At 57.8% G+C, this 16,534-nt stretch overlaps 2 protein-coding genes across 2 annotated transcripts in view; both read right to left on the reverse strand.

Moving 5' to 3' along the window:
- Window positions 1-2,530, reverse strand: part of LOC102898069 (CAVP-target protein) — a 4,406-nt gene extending 1,876 nt beyond the window's left edge. Inside the window, exon 1 of the mRNA XM_006906686.3 lies at window positions 103-2,530. Within this exon, the coding sequence (XP_006906748.1) occupies window positions 103-230 (128 nt within the window). The 5' untranslated portion in view covers window positions 231-2,530. The remainder of the gene's footprint in view (window positions 1-102) is intronic.
- Window positions 2,531-2,638: 108 nt separating this feature from the next.
- SPEG (SPEG complex locus) overlaps window positions 2,639-16,534 on the reverse strand; it is a 46,875-nt gene continuing 32,979 nt past the window's right edge. Inside the window, 18 exon segments of the mRNA XM_015585412.2 lie at window positions 2,639-3,665; window positions 4,018-4,167; window positions 4,568-4,643; window positions 5,489-5,712; window positions 5,800-6,039; window positions 6,521-7,142; window positions 7,265-7,432; window positions 7,606-7,728; window positions 7,841-8,008; window positions 8,161-8,277; window positions 10,895-11,026; window positions 11,377-11,713; window positions 11,716-13,377; window positions 13,643-13,711; window positions 14,706-14,748; window positions 14,912-15,064; window positions 15,720-15,746; window positions 16,272-16,450. Coding sequence (XP_015440898.1) covers window positions 3,473-3,665; window positions 4,018-4,167; window positions 4,568-4,643; window positions 5,489-5,712; window positions 5,800-6,039; window positions 6,521-7,142; window positions 7,265-7,432; window positions 7,606-7,728; window positions 7,841-8,008; window positions 8,161-8,277; window positions 10,895-11,026; window positions 11,377-11,713; window positions 11,716-13,377; window positions 13,643-13,711; window positions 14,706-14,748; window positions 14,912-15,064; window positions 15,720-15,746; window positions 16,272-16,450 — 4,683 coding nt within the window. The 3' untranslated portion in view covers window positions 2,639-3,472.

Below are 16,534 nucleotides of genomic sequence, written 5' to 3' on the forward strand. Positions count from 1 at the left end.
CGGTCCAGTCCCTGTGCTCGGTATCCCCCCACCCCCCACTCCCTGATGCAGGAATGAGATTGCAGCTCCTTTCCTTCCGAGGGCTCCGGGGCTCCACCTCACCTGTGGCCCCTGTAAGAGGCCTGGATACGAATGGCCGCTTTCTGGACCTGGGGGTCGTTAATATCCAGGGTACATCCGGGAGGCGGGGCCGCAGCCGCAGGTTTTTTGGCGGGAGCTGCTTTGGACATCTGGGGAGCGGAAAACAAACACGGGGCGGGGAGGGGGGTCTAGGCTGACCTAGAGATTGAGACTTTCAGGCTTTTCCCTTCGGATTAAGGACATACCTGGTGTGGGAGTGTCTAGGGTTGGTCGGGACTCACCGTGGGGCAGGGGCGGTCGACTTCGGGACCTAAGTCAACTACCTGGATAGCAGGCTGCACGGAGCCCTTCCGGAAGGTGCACTAGGAACGCGGGCAGGTGTTCAGCCCTGGGCTCTGGTTTTATACATGGCTCCCCTTCTTGCCTTGTTTGGCGTGGTTGCCCCAAGCCCCCCGGGGACCCCAGCGCCCGCCCCCTGACCCAAGCAGGCTCCTTATTTAGCCCGAGGATGCCTGGGATGCTGGCTCAGCCACTGGGACAGGCGGGGCACGGGGGAAACCTGAGCGGCTCTGGGGTGCACCTCGCGTCAGTGCGGGGACAGCTGGACACGGCCCCACCCCTCTCAGGACAGAGGATATCCATCCCACTCCCGGGAGGATCACATGAGGCCTCAGCCGACAGGAGATTCAGCTTCCTGCGGGAGCAACTTTATACTCGGGTCAGTCTCTGGACAATGGGACAGTGTGCCCTTCCCGGGGACACCATAGGTTAAGGATGCCAGTATTTGCGGGGGTGTCCCTAAATGAAGCCAGATTAGCAGCAGACTTCACTGCCCATCCAGCCAATTATGCGAGGGCCATGTGGCTGTCAGGACCAATCCAGAAGCACCTTACTCTCCCTCGCGCCAGAAGAGTCTAGGGTAGTCATTTCCTCACTGTGCCCTCTGGCGGTAAACTGAGATAAACCTAGAGGGGACTTTAAGATTTTGGAGAATAGCATCCCCTCCTGCCACCCATCCATCTCCACTCACTCTCCTCCATGTGACATGGTAGGGTCAGGCCAGGCTGCACTGTCTCTGGAGATTGACACTAATACTGACTCAGCAACTTTAGGTCGGCTCAAGCTCATTTTGGGGCAAAGCTGATACATAGGGGCATCAGACCACTTGGGGTGAAGGGGTAAGGTTAGACCCTCTGGGACATCCCTGGAGTTCAGTCTGCCCAAGCCAGGTCACCAGGTATAGCACTGCTTCCATTCACTGTAACTGCCCGCCCAGATGTGGAGCACTGTCACTTTTTGATCAGAGTAATTTTGACACAGCTCTGCTGACAAAAATTACCTTTGCTCCTCTGGGTTTGGAACAAGCAGTTCACATGTCATTTCCAATGGAGATGGGAAGGAAGCTCAAGATCAGAGGGGGGATGGGAGAGAAATTTTACCATTTATCAAGATATGAGTTCAGGCACCTCATTTTTATATGAAAACACTTGCAGTGAGTAGGGGATTAGAGATCCTCACAGGCAAACTGTATATCTTCATCACTAAAATGACAGGTGAGCAAGGTGTCTCTCTGGTCCCTTCCAGGTGCTTTAACATCCTGTTATTTTATGATGGTGGGGACTGGCTCTTCCCTGGGGTCCTGAGAAGCCAGAGAGGCTGTGCTGGGCTAGGCAGAGGGTTGTTTGAGCTCTGGCCAAGGGGCTCTCGACCTTGATCAGCAATATACCAGTGCCAGCTCTTTGCTTATGGTGGAAGCTTTATTCCTGTCACTTTGTCAAGAAACAGAGTTTTCAAGGGCTAAAGGGGGAAGGACTGGCTTTCCCCTCACCTCACCTCAGAGCACGGCAACTCAGTTCTAGGACCCAGTGACCATTCTGTGGCACTGCAGTTAGATTCGAGGTGTCTTCATACCCAGCAGACCCCCAAGCTTGTAGTGAGGACCAGAGGTCCAGGCTGAGTATCCCTGGGGCCTAGGAAAATGATTGTCTGTGGCCCCACCACAGCAGACCCACTGACCAGAGCACTCACAGCTGCCCTGGGCAGCTGGTACCCTGATTGGTGCTCTAACACTGACAGCGCGGGCATGGGCCTGCCCAGGCCTCCTCTGCAGCTCTTCACACCACCTGCTCTCACCAATCATCATGATGACCTCCAGGGGTCAGGACCAGAGCTAGCCAGTCTTCTGAGCAGAGTGAAGGAGGCTGAGCTAGGATTGGGGTGTGGGCCAGTCCACTCCAGGGCCCAGCATCCTCCAAGGTGTAATGACAGAACACATGAGAGGAGGTGGGGGCCACCTGAGTCTGGTTAGAGGGTGATGGTGGGGATTCAGTGCTCCTGCCAGGATTCCAGAAATTTCAGAGGGAGAAGCAGACCAAAGTCTCTCCTCCCACCAGGAATAAGGGAGAAATAAGGGGCCAGGAGGGTCAAGGAAGGCAGGGGAGAGTTTCAAAGGTGCTAACTGGTACAGCTGGGCTCTCACTGGCCCACAGAAGGCTGAAATGCTCCTGTCCCAGCACCCTGCACCCCCAGCCATCTCTCCCCATAGACCACACATAGGTCCCGCTGCTTGTTGTTTTTATTTTCCTTGTGACAGACAGCAGCTGCACAGACAGCTGGATGGCTAGGGGATGGTCAGGACAACATGAGCAATAGGGATTGGATAGAAGGGAAACTTCATAAAAGTCAATAAATAAATAAATATGAATGGGAAGAAGGGTGAAGGCCACAGAGGGGCAGTGGGGACATCCTTGGGCCAGCACAGAGTGCCCAGAGCTGTATCCACCAGGACAGGAAGAGAGTACTGGCTTGAGTGACCACTGCCTTCTGCCTCCAGCCCTTCATGCTTCTTCTGGGATGCTGGCGGCTGGCCTATCCCATCCCCACCTGAGTCCTCTCTCCTCTTCCTCACCTACCTCACTGCCCTCTCTTACCTGCTGCCTTTGGCACCTTGACACTGTCTCTATGTCCTATCCCTCCTTCATTGACACTCACTCCCAGCCCATGGCCTTGACGCCCTGGGCTCTTTCCTTTTCCACCTCTCCAGCCACTCACACCCTCCTTGGTTGGTTTTCCCCCAAATGCACTCCCAGAACCTTCCTAGAGTTTCCCATCTTTTTCTCTCACTTCCCCATTCCATTCTTGCCCCTCTTCCTGATCCTAACTCAGCCCAGCCTGGCCAATGAGTCTCCCACTCTGGCTCTGGCCTGGTGGCATTGGCCAAAGCCTGGGGCCTCTGTCCCCACAGATTCATGAGGTAATAGCCCGGCCGGATGTTGCTGCTGGTGGTGTCCGAAGCCCCGGGCCCACCCAGCTCAGTGTGGGCCCTGGAATGTCCCGCGTTATCAGCAGGAGCCCCGAGTGGAGGCCCGGGGCCAGGCTGTGGTCCGAGCCGCTAGGGGCTGCCTGGGTAGGAGCGGAGCAGCACCTTGTGACGGGTGGCGGCCTCGGCCCTACGGCGCCGCTGCTCACCCAGAAACTCCTTGAGCCGGTTGGTGGTGAAGGTGAGTGTCTGGCGGCGCAGCTTCATCAGGTAGGCGTCTTGAAGCCACGGGTGGGCCAGGCAGTCCTGCAGGGAGGGCCGGCTCCTGCCAGGCCAGGCCAGGGATGGTGAGCCTAGAGGGATGGCCTGGAGCAGGGCAGGGTTCTGTCCCCCCATGATCAGAGTCCCAGTACTGGATTCATCCCTAGCGAGTGACCTTGGGCAACTCTGAGGCTCAGTTTCCCAATCTCTGGAATGGGGACAGTGATTCTGCCTATGTCACAGGGCTCTTGTAAGCTTTAAATGGTGGGCAGTACAACCATTTAGTAGTAGTAGCAACAGTGTATTCTTGGGAGCAGGGGAGGAGTTTGGGGATCTTAGGCCATAGGCTGGGCCAGGGCAGTCCAAGGCCAGAGGGAGGAGATGCTGAGGGGTTGGCAGGCGTGGGGCCTACTTACCAGGGGTGTACTGAGAGGACCTTTCGCAAGAAGAGGGTGGCGCTTTGGGAGGTGTTGGGGTATAGCTGGAAGGCATCAAAGCGGCCCCCCACAATACGAGCCTCTGTTTCTTGGGGGTCTGGCTCATAAAACGGAGAGTGTCCACTGAGCCTGTGGTGGATAAAGTTGAGTTGACACACGTGAACTGAGGGTCAACTCACGGTCAACTCAGCCGATGGGTTCTCCCTTCACCATCTCAGGAGCTGACAGGAGACAGAGGCCAAGTCGAACCAGTTTCCTGGTGGCGGGGAAGTAGAGAGAGGCAGGGGAGGCCCCTGGGGGCTTGAGGAGCAGGACAATGCCCAGGTCAACAGACTATAGGTCCAACCAGAGCAGCAGGTCCAAGGGGACATCAGTGTGGGGGTTCTGAGGGGCACGGCACTGAAGGACAGGGCTGCCTGTACCTATGCACATACACGTGTGTGCATGCATATGCACATTCACGTGTGTACTGGGCAGGTGGGGAGGGAGCAGAGGGTGTAGGCAGAAGGTGGGTCTTGGGGGCACTCACATGATATAAGTGAGCACACCCACTCCCCAGATATCTGTGGCAGAGCCGATGGGTTCTCCCTTCACCATCTCAGGAGCTGACAGGAGACAGAGGCCAAGTCGAACCAGTTTCCTGGTGGCGGGGAAGTAGAGAGAGGCAGGGGAGGCCCCTGGGGGCTTGAGGAGCAGGACAATGCCCAGGTCAACAGACTATAGGTCCAACCAGAGCAGCAGGCCCTGGATGACAGCAGGCAGGATGGGAGTGGGGTGGCCCCCAGGAAAGATGTGGGTCATCTGAAGAATCAGGCACCAATGGTGGGGGTTCCCAGAACTACAGAGTTACTGAGAACCAGGGTCACTGGCTCCCTTGGATCAACTCAGAGGTAGGGAGGCCATTCACAAAGGGTCTGGCTAACGCAAAGATTAAGAGCCTTTGATACTGGCCTGGCTGGCCCTAATTCTAGGCCTGCCCCTTCTAACTATAAGACCCTGGGCAATGTACTAAATCTGTCTGTCTTTCTATGTTTTCATTTGTAAAGTATGGCTTGCAGAATAACTCTAAGGAATAGAGATAATGAACATAAAGGATTTAGCAAGTAGCTAAATGGTAGCTGATTTTCCTTATTTTTATAAATCAATCATTGATTCTCCTATCTTTCCAGCTTTATCAAATTCTGGCTTGACCATTAAAAACTGTCTGATATTGGACAAATAACCTCACTATGACTGTTTTCTTATCTGTAAAATGGGGGTAATGTTATGCAAATCTCCAGCACTATTATAAATTGGAAAAAAAAAAAACTATGCAAGGGACTTTGTTCATTGCTTGCATACAGTAAGCACTCAATAAATGGCACATATGTGGGTGAAGTGGGGTGAGCTCTGGCTGCTGCCCTTTTGACAGTACCTCAACCCCCTACCCTAGCTGCCATGGTGCCCTCACCCATAAACTCCAGCGTGCCCGTGCGGTGGCCAAGGGGCCGCAGGGCCTGGGGGTTGTAGGGCTGGGCACTGCCGAAGTCCACGATCTTGAGGGCGTTGTCAGGGGCCAGCAGTAGGTTGTCTGGCTTGATGTCCAGGTGTAGCACGTGTCGGCCGTGGAGGTAGTCCAGGCCTTGTAGCAACTGCACCACGTAGGTGGCCACATCATCCTCTGAATATCGGAATCTGGGGTGGGCCCAGGGGAGGCAGGTGATATGTCAGCCCAGCTCCTCCAATCTTGCTTGCTCCCTACTCCCCCGAGTGCCCAGCTACCTGTCGCTGAGCCCACAGAGGAGCTCCCGGTTGCCGCAGCTCTCAGTGATAAGCACAAGGTAACGTGGGGTGATGTAGGCCTCGTGCAGCGACATGAGCCGCTCGTGGTGCAGGGTGCGCAGCACTTCGTACTCCTGCAGGACCCGCCTCTTGCCCTCGGCAGCATAGGGCACGATCTTGGCCACGAACGTCCGCCCGGTGGCATTCTCCCGGCATGAGCGCACTACACCAAAGCGGCCCCTATGTGTTGGAGGAACACCACAGGCTCAGAGGAGACAGGGGGACACCTCCATTGTGCAGGCTAACGGGGTAAGGGGAGCAGGGAGCCCGGGAGGCAAGAAAGCAGTGGTTCCAAGTATGGGCTCTGGAGTTCAATCTTAGCGATTTGGGTTCGTCTCAGTTCTACCACTCAGTGGCTCTGAACCTTAGGCAAATCCCATAACCTGTCTAACCTCAGTTTTCCCATCTGTGAAATGGGTGATGATGATAATAATGCAGTGGCTCCTTCTCCAAGTTGTGAGGATTAAATGAGATCATATGGTTACAGAGCTTAGCACAGTGCCTGGCCCAGAGAAAATTTGAACTCAATAGTACTGAGGACCCAGATCTCAGCACCTCCCCAACCCTGGCCGGGCAGTCTGGTCTTCTCCCTGATCCCTGTGTCCCTTATGCTCCTCCCGCTCCCCCCTCTGCCCTCCTTCCTTTCCCGGGCCCTGCTTGCCTGGCCTTCTCCTCCAGGAAGGTGTAGGGCTTCTGAGGGAGGCCCTGCCGAAGAGTGGTGCCCTCCGGCCCTGGCCCTGGAGAGGTGGGGGGACCACCCCCGGGGGGACTGACCACCTCCTTGGTTGGGCTGAGGGTCCGCACAGTTACCTTGGTGGGCTCAGGAGGGGGCTCAGGGGCTGGGGGTTCAGGGGCTGGTGGTGCAGACACAAAGGAAGTCACCATATACAAGGGAGTAGAGGAAGACACTGGTTTAACCGCTTGAGGGGTGGAGGCTGCGGTCGGGGTCCCAGCGTCAGGGACGGAAGACTCGGGCTCACTCAGGGGAACATGGGTACTGGGTGGGGTGGGCTCTGCTTGCCGGGCAGCCTGCAGGCCCCTGTGCTTTCGTGGGGGTGTTTGGGGCGGTGGACCCACAGCCTTGAGTGAGGACAAGGCCTGGCCGGGGGGTCTTGGGGGAGATGAAGGGCTGAAAATGGCTGATTGGGGGCCTGGGGGAGCAGGGGCTGCAGTGGGGGTTGGGGATGGGGCTAGTGAGGTAGGAGAGTCGGGAGGTGGGGCCCTGGTTAGCCCTGAGGTAACAGGGGCATCTTGGTGAGCAGCCGGTGACAGAGCTGAGGAATCTAAGTGGAGAGAAAGGAAATCATGATTATGGCACCCCTGGAGGCGAAACCATGGTGCTCTGAGGAGGTGGACCATGGGTTCAGGGTCCCCTTCCTTCTCTGTCCCCCCCTACTCCACTGACCTTGCATGCCCCTGATGAAGACCTTCTCAGAAGGGTTGCTGAAAGGCCCTTGTCCAGCGCGGTTGGCACAGGCCACACGAAACCTCACGGTCACACCGATTGGTAGGTGGGTCACGTTGTGGTAACAGTCAAGGATACCTGAGCTCACGGGGTGCCAGGATGACTCCCCTGCAGGCGGCATGAGGGAGAGGCTGAGTTCACAGAAGGAGTGGCCCAAGCTCCTAGTGCTTTCTGTAAGGAGCCCAGGGACGGGACCTCTGCCAGGGAAGGGCACTTGTCTCTGGGCTTCTCCACCTTCCACCTGCTCCCCTCTCCCCGCACCAGCCTCCGCGGGCCCTCACCATCCACCCGCCGCTCCAGCGTGTACGTGCAGGGTGCCCTGCTGTCTCCTGGCTTCCAGAGCACCAGCGCTGTGTCTTGGTAGGTCTGGGGCACCTCGGGAGGAGCTAGTTTTCCTGGGACACCTGGCAAAAGGAGGGGAGCCCCAGTGAGCCCCTAAGTTCCTGTTTAAGGCCAATCTAGCCCTGCCCCAACATCCCCCATCACTGCCCCTCTTGGTCCCTGCCCCAGGCTCACGAGCTACAGCCACGGTACAAGAGCTGGTGACGCTGCCTAGGACATTGGTGGCTGAGCACTCATAGAGCCCAGCATGCCGCTTGCCCGCCCGGGGGATACTCAGCAGCTGCCGCCCGTCTTTGCAGGACACGATGATCACCGAGGGCTCTGACCGCAGGGACTGCTTATCTGGGGGCAAGGAGGGGCAAGAAGGGCTGCTGAGTGGAGCTGCCCATGTGGTCCTCTGGTCCCCCTCGGTTGCCACGCCCCCCACCCCAAGCATCTGCAGGCCTTGTGGCCACTTGCCTATGTCCCTCTCTGAGAAGAAGTAATCTACTTGCCTTTCATCCAGGAGATGTGGGGTGCAGGGCAGGCTGCTGGCAGGCAGAGCAGGGTGGCTGCCTCTCCCTCCAGCAGCACCTGGTCCTTGAGTTTGATGTGGAAGACTGGGGGGAAGTCTGGAGGGAGAGCAGACAGCCATGGGTCTGAGGGGACCCCGGCTCACTTACCGACGAGGGAGGGGAGGATTTGTGTGAGAGCTGGGGAGCAGAGCGAAAGGTTGTATCTTCCCAATCAGATGCAGAAAGTAGAACCCCATGCTGATGTTCTCTGGGGCGAGCATCATTCTCCCCAGACATTCACTGTGTGAATCTTTTCCTCTTTCACTGACTATTGAAGATACTTGGTAGTCACCTCATATGTTTGTGAACCACTTAGAGCAGGGCCTGGCACTACGTTTAAGTGCTCTTATACACATTTATTAAATAAAATAAAAATAAATAAATATTGAAAAACTGCAATGGTTAAGATCTGGCCATACCCACTCCCTCTGGGGCACCACAGGGCAAGTGAGCGGAGCTGGTGCCCGGAACTGAGACTCCTGAGGTTGAACGTAATGTTCAATCAAAATATGCAGTCTCGAAAGATCTAAAGTCAAGGCAAAACTGGGGCAGAGCCCACAAGTGTGTCAGCCTCCTCTTCCCCTCATCTAGACCTTCCGATAATCCTTCAGGTCAGCTAAGTGGTGAGAGCTTTTGAAGGGGCAAGAGACAGTGACTGCATGACCTTGGACCATGTCTTGCCTGTAAATTGAAGAAAAGAATAACGCCAAGCTCACAGAGTTGTTAGAATTACAAGAAGCACAGAAAGTGTTTATCATGCGTCTCTAAGATATAATAAGTCTCAAGTTAACTCTTGCTGTTGTTATGATTATGAACTTGTTAATATGCCTAGTAGAGAGCCAGGCAAAGACCCCTAGAGAAAGAAACTGTTTCAGCAATGCTGGCTTCTCAGCTGGCTGCTGAATGGGCCATGGCCAGGGTGCAGATAGGCCAAGGTCTCTGCCCTAGTGCACCCAGTCTGTGGCTCCTTAGTCCTATAAGGACGAGCATTACTGCTCCGGGCACGTCTCCTTAGAAATATCCCAATCTGACTCTGGCCACGAGGGGTAGGTATGGGTGGGTGGATTTTTTTCATGTGGGCACAGATACCCCTGGGAGCCCCAGCTGCTGCCTGTCTGAAGGACCAGGAGGGAGTAGGGGTTGGGGTGAGCTGGGCAGGAGGAGAAGAATGCTCAGCAGGAGTGGATGGGCAGCACAGCATCATGCCTGCCCACTGCACTCATGTTCCGCAAGGAGGGGTCCCACACTGAGGGTCCCACACTGAGAGTCCAACAACATAGAACGAACGTATTTCGTCAATGGCTACCTCCAGACCAAGTGAGGGTGCTGGGTAAGAGGGAGGGAGAGGGAGGCCAGGAAGAGAGGCGAAAGGTGACCCTGGCCCTGCTGCCAGTCCTACCTCCATCCCCCTAGGGGCTAGTTTAGTTGGTAAAGTGAACATGGGACAGCCTTCTTCTGCAGGGAGGGGGGAGAAGCTGAGGTAAGGGGACAAAAAAAAAAGCTGCACAAGCAAAACGAACCTGGGAGGGAGGTCCCAGATGGGGAGGGATCAGCTGTCCCCAGACCTCTGTGCTGGCTTCCCTCTCTCTGTCTCATTCCCTCTTCTTCTCCACCCCTGCCTTCACCAACTGGCCTCCCCACCTCCTCCTCTTCCCTTACGACAGCCCCCACTGCCCACTACCTCAAGAAAGATGCCTCAGCTCCCCTGGCCAAGGCCAGACACAATCACCTCAAGCCCAGCTAAGGCATGGCTGGAACGGTTCTGAGCAGTTTTATCAGGAAACTGGAGAACAGAGCTGGTGACTGATAAAGACCTTGCACATGGCCTGGCTTGCTGGGCCTGCTCTTTTCTGCATCCCGATCTGGGAAACCTGGCCTCTCGAAGCCTTTGTGTGTCATCCTTGAGTAATGCCCCATTTTCAGGTGAGGGATTGGGGTAACCTGAAGTGGGGAATACTTGCCTCTCTGTAGCCCGGGACACCTGGGTAGAGAAACAGACCAGGGCATATCCCATGTTCCCCTCCCCCCCGAAGGAAGTGCCTTCCACAGGGCAGGGGGGGCAGAGAGGGGTAGTCAGGCGTTCAGGGCTATAGAGAAATGGAGACTTGGGGGCACGGACCAGATTGTGGGCCTCTAGGATGGGAGAGAAGGAATGTCTTTGCATGCACGTTCGAGCATCCACACATCAGCATGGGGGCTGTGGGGACAGGGGAGCCATACCCTGAGCTCCTTCAGAACTACACCCAGTTACAGAAACCTTCTAGACTTTCTCATGAGGGAGGAGGCTAGCCAAAGATAGGCAGTATGGTGTCCCAAAGCTGCTTCCGGGGTCTGGCTGCACAGGGTCACACTTACTATCAGCTCTTACTACCAGCTCTGTGCCTTCCGTAAACTGCTTACATGGCATGGCTGAGCCTCCGTTTCCTCACCTGTAAAATGCAGACTTGATACCAATAGTTCCTCAGCACTGTAGGAGGGTTGAGTAGGGCAGTGCTGGTAAAGTGTTTAATGACACTTTGTATTGCTAATTAATGGCAGCTGCTGCTATTGCTGTTTTCCTGACTCAAAGCCCCTTCCACCACTGCCAGGGCTCCTGGAGATGGCCCATCTCCCACCTAGCTAGGAATTTTCCCTGGGGCGGGAAGGGCCTAGTCATCCAGCAGGCCTCTCTTACCTGACTCGCTGCGCACATACTGGTGACCCAAATCCTCCTGGACACTGGCAGAGAGGTTTGACTGTGATGACCCCTTGTCCTTCCGTAGCCGAGAGAGGCCCCAGCGAAGACGGCTTCGGCTTTCTCCAGGAGCTGTGTAGACCCAGGGGCCTGAGCACCTGCCCGGCCAGTACCAGACAGCTCCCACCTCCCGGCAGCCCTCAGCCCAGAGACGCAGAGAACACCCAGCTTTGGCCCCTTCCTGCTTCCACTCCAGCCTCTGTCCCTCAGCCTCCAGCCGCTCCAGCCCCGCCAACTGCATCCTCAGGGCCTCCAGCACCTCTTCAACCTCTTTCTAGTGGGTGTCTCTGGCCCTCTCCTCCTCCCAGAGCCACTGTCCAGCGCTGCCCGCCTCTTCCGCACCTTGCACCTGTCATTTCAGCCCTGCATCCCTAGCCCACTCACACTTGTTCACACTCCACTGCCACTCTGCCCCTCTTCACCTGAGCCACCTGATGTGCCACTGGCCTCAGAGCCCAGGGACTCCGCAGAAGGAGTGGTGGCGCCAGCCTGGCCGGCCAGCTGGTTGTGGGGGAGGCCCAGGCGCCGCAGACTCTCGCCCTCGGACGTGGCCCTGCGCAGCCGTCCGAAAAGCGGTGTGCTGCGGCCCGACGCGCCCCCCGAGTCCTCGCTGCTGCCGCTGCGCTGCAAGCGGCTGGACAACCGCTCCAGCGTGGAGCTGAGCCGCCTGCGCACCGCTAGCACCGGGGAGCCCCGCGCCGAGCTGCCGCCCTCCGAGCTCTCCCCGTCCCCGCCGCGGGTCTCCCAGGCCGGGTGACTCCCAGGCCTGGGCTTGGCGCAGGCGGGGTCCGCCGGAGCCGCTGGGACAGCGACAGCGAGAGGCGGCGGACGAGGCCCGGTTCCCCGACCGCCCTGAGGTCCTGCACGGAGCGGGAGCGCTCGGGCCGTCGCACCATCTCCAGCGGCGTGCCCGCCGGGCTGGGCCGGTACATGCCGTCCTCCTCCGCCCCGCGGAAGGGGCCGCGCTCCTCCGAGCGTGAGCGGCTCAGCATTCGCAGCCCCCGCGACAGGGGCGACTCCCGGCTGCGCTTGAACTTGGCCTCGAACACGGCCTCTGACTCCAGGTTCTCGATGCTGCTGCTAAGACTGCTACCTGGCCTGCGGGGCACCGTGGGGACCTGGGCTTTCTCGGCTGGCACTGGGTGAGCCGCCGCTGAAGGCACACGTTTGTCGGAAGCTCCACGAGCCGGGGAGGCCACCCTGGCGAACACAGCCGGGTGGGACTTGGGCTCCGTTGGAGGTGTGGCGGGGCCCTGTGAGAGGCTTTGCCCCTGGCCTGACAGCTGCAGTGACTGTATGATCTGGGCATAGGGTGTGAGGGGGGTCGTTGGGGTTTGCAGAGCCACAGGGGGCTGTGTAGGCTTGGGGGCTGGGATTGCTTCTACCTTGGACTCTGGGGCCTTCTTCTGGGCAGGCTGGGGTGCCAAGGACTGGGGAGTATCATTGGGTGTCGTGGTAGAAAGTTTTGGAGACTTGGGGGCACTGGGTTTGGGGACACTGGGTTTGGGGGCACTGGGTTGTACGGGGCTGGGTGGCTGGGTCTCACTGAGGGCAGACAAGGAGGGAGACTCCTGCAGTCTGCGGGCCCCAAGCCGGGCCACAGGGATCTCAAGGGGTGCCCCAGCACGGCGGTGCCGGCCCCGGGGCTCTGCCTCACCCTGTGAGAAGCTGCTGCTCTTCTGCAGGCCCCGAGTCTCGGGGGGAGGCTGGTGTCGGGGTGCTGCCTCACTGGAGGCAGCCCGTGCCAGCCGGGGGTCCCGGGCACGGTTCCCCAGGCTCTCTAGCAGGGGACCCCTGAGGCCGCTGACCTTGCCATCCTCAGGGCCCCCCCGCAGCAGCCGCTGGCGCAGGGCCTGCAGCCTCTGGGCATACTCGCCCTCACCCAGGCCTCCCCGGGTCAGGCGGGTGGCCCCCGGGCTGGGGCTCCGGCGCTGTGGCAGCTCCACAGATGCTGCCTTTTGCAGGCCCCGGCCCGGCTCCCTCGGCCCGGCCCGGGGCAGGGCGCTCTCAGCTGAGCTGCCCCTCCGGAGTTCTCCCCGCAGGGGGCTGGGCCCCGCCAGGGGCTCCTGGCTTGGGGAGGGGAGGGTCTGAGGGCTGGGAGCCTCCTGGTCCTGAGAGGTGGCCCTTCCCTGCTCTTGCCACTCCATGGGGGTGGCAGCCCCAGCCTCTGGGGTCCCCAGGGCCTCATCCTCCGTGGGAATGTCAGTAAGGGACACTCTGGAGCCTGAGAACTCAGGCTGCAGTGGTCGGGGCACTGAGGGCAGCTCCTCCAACTCCTCCTCTTCGGAGTCCGAGGAAGATGAGAGCCCCCCACTGGTGGGTGGTCTTCTGGGCACAGCCACCCACACCCGCTCCGGGGGTGCCCGCAGCAGCTCAGGGATGGGGCGCAGCATCAGGTGGCACTTGTAGCTGATCTGGGAGCGCTGGAGACAGAGTACTAGAGTCAGAGCTCAGGGACTCCTGGAGCCGGACTGACCCACTCGGGCCTTCGTCTGCTCTGAGGGAAAAGGCCTAAGGCAGGCGGAGGGTCGGGGGCCATAGGGGAAGCTGGGAGTTGAGAGAATAAAAAGCAGATGAAGATAGGTGAGCAGGAAGTGAGGACACATGATAGAAAAAACGTAGGGTTAGAGAAGGCTGCAGAATAAGAAAGAAGGTGGAAGGCACAGAGCAGGGCTCAGCCAAACTCACCTGCCACCTCCGCCGGGAGAGGAACAGCTTCAGGTGATCTGTGCTCACCTCTGCGCCCTTTACCTGTGTCTGCAAACCCAGGAAAGAGAGACTGAGGGAAAGTCCTCTGTCAACCTAGACCCTCAGTGGAGAAACAAAGTCCACAGGAATGGACAGTGGACTGAGCAGCAGCGAGTCCAGGCTGCTGGGGTAAGGGGACCCCCAAGATCTGTCACAACTCCCTCAGCCAAGGTGCCCACGTGTGGACAAATTCCCCGAACCTAACAGGAGAGGCTGAAAATTGGTGGCTCGTGGGATGGGCTTTCACCAGGGCTCGAGGCTCTGTTCTGGTACATTGACTGCCTGAGGAGGCCTGTGCTTAGGTCCCTGACCTGGGCCCTGCTGCCCAGCTCACCATCTGTCTCCATGTAGAACCAGCACCTCAGACATCTGCTGTCTTGGTGGGCCAGACCAAAACAGATGCTTCCCTCAGCCAACCACCCAGGCTGTCCTCTTCGGAGCTCATTTCTGATCTGGGAGACAAGGCTCGTGTCTCCAGGGACAGATACGAGAATGACCTCAGCCTTCAGTTGATCCAGCACATGCTCACTGGATAGTTTATTCAGTTGCTCTTTCTAGGTCATTTGCTGAACCTCGGCCCTCACACAGCACTGTGTCCTGTGGTGCTGGGGTTTGAAGATGAATGAGTAAGAACTTTGCCCACACAGAGCTTAAAGCCAAGAAGCCAGGCCACCTACCAACCACAGTATGTGGGCCCAGTGCAGGACAGAGGTGGGCGCACAAGTGTGAGAAGGACCAGGGCTGGTCTCAGGAGCCAGGGATCGGGGAGGGTCCAGACCCATGCCTTGGAGTCCATGGTATCCCAACGTAAGCCTCCATTTCTTTATCAACCAAAGGGGAGTAACACCTTTCTTTGCAGAGCTATTATGAGGCTGCTAGATCATAAGTATATAAAATGCCTATCATGGTAACTGCACACAGTAGATACTCAATAAACGGAGTTATTAATAACATTCTCTCTCCCTCTGCCTCTTCTACCATGACTTTGCAGAACTAGACTCACTTTGAACCAAGAATGTTCCAGGGTCTCCTCTGCGGTAGGCCTCCTGTAAAGGAATGAGAATTAAGCAGAGATGTATCATTCATTAATTCAGGCAGTCAATAAATGTTTGGAGGATTGAACATCTAAGGGCAGAGGCTTGGGCAGCGGTAAGGGTTGGCATGAGGGGACTCTGCAGGTGGGCGACCCCCTCAGGCCCTCACACTCACAGCTGGTCCTGCACCAGCACTGTGATGAGGAAGCTCCGGGCCTCCCTGCTCAGGCTCAGGAATGTGGTCTCCTCAAAGGCCACATTGTAGTTTTGGATGTTCATCAACGTTGTCCGATCGTTTTCCCCAACAAATGGGGAGATTCCCGTCAGACTGTAGGGGTAGAGAGGGCAGAGTGAGAGGTAGGTAGGGCCCTGGGGCTCAGGCAGTGATGACGGGATGCCTGTGGGGACATAGGGCTGGGGACAGGTGGATGCCCTGTGGCTATGGGGCCAGAGAAGGCTGGTGAATCTGGGCAGAGAGGTAGTCTTTCAGATTCTCGCCTGTCCTCCCCGACCACCCCCAGCACAGGTGGGGAGGCAGTACTGCCCTAGGCTTGTGCTTTAGAGGACCTGTTCGGTCCCTCCTCCAGCCATGGCCTGTCTTTGAGGTAAGGAGTCTATGCCCAGGGGATATGCCCCGTTGAGCCTGAGCCTACCCCTTCTAGTCCCTGATGGACAGTCAGGACCTTGTAGTTCCCACCTGGATGGCACTGAGCCTGCACTGGCCTCTCTCCATCCAGCCAGTGTTCCCACCCCTCATGGAGGGCTGTGGTGTGGACAGACTTAGACACACAGGCTGGAGGTGTCCACATTCATGCACGTGGGGTCCCTTGCCATGCAGGAAGGAGTGGGGGCGGGGGAGAGGAGGAGAAGGGATGGACTGCAGATCCCCAAGTGCTCTCTAGCCCCAGGCCATGCAAATGTTACGGGTGGACCTGCTAAGAGCCCATTGGAGACTGAGGTCCTGAGTACAGAGAGGTCCTTACCAGAGGAAGGCAACGACACCCACAGGCCTGTGGGGAAAGGAGAGTAGGTTAGTGAGGGGACAGCCTACCTCCTACCAGAAGTGGGCAGTCCTCAGCTACCATGAATCTAGTGAGAAGTGTCCTCCCTGTGAACATAGTCATGGACAAACAGACATAGGGGTGCCTCTTTCAGGGAGGACTCTAAACCCAGAGTTCCAGACATCTCTGGAGAGGTCAAGGGTCATGGCAGGGCCAGCCCAGGAAGCCATGAGTCTGGGAACCAACAGACTGGTGCCTGCCTCACTGCAGGGAGGGGAAGTGGCTGCAGAGAGGGAGGCCCACCACCAGGGGAGACAAGGAACCAAGGACTAACAGGCCTGAGGCCTTGAGTGACTGGGTCATCTCTGATTGATGAGGGGCAGGTAGTAACTGTGGGCAAGTGACCTGTAAGTTGACTGTCAGAAAAGGAATCTGGGCTTAGTCAAGCTCCTCTCTGCCAGTGAGCAAGTCCCCAGCGTGGCACTGAGGGCAGCTTCCCTGGCCGACCCCAGCAGCTCAGTATGCCAACATTACCAGATGTCAGTGACGCCAGACACAGGGGTCTGGTTGACAATCTCAGGCGCCACGAACTCAGGCGTGCCATATTGGCTGTACTGGGGTTCTCCTAGAGTCAGCTCCTGGGCATTCCCAAAGTCACAGATCCTCACCTGCTCTTCACCCTCTGCGCCATCCCATAGCAGCAGGTTCTCAGGCTACAGGACACAAGGCAAGGTATGGGAGGTGAGTGAAGAGGGGAGGACACTCCACTGCCTGGCTTCCCCAGGGGCCATCTGCTT

Source organism: Pteropus alecto, unplaced genomic scaffold (assembly GCF_000325575.1).
Source record: "Pteropus alecto unplaced genomic scaffold, ASM32557v1 scaffold110, whole genome shotgun sequence".
Taxonomy (NCBI): domain Eukaryota; kingdom Metazoa; phylum Chordata; class Mammalia; order Chiroptera; family Pteropodidae; genus Pteropus; species Pteropus alecto.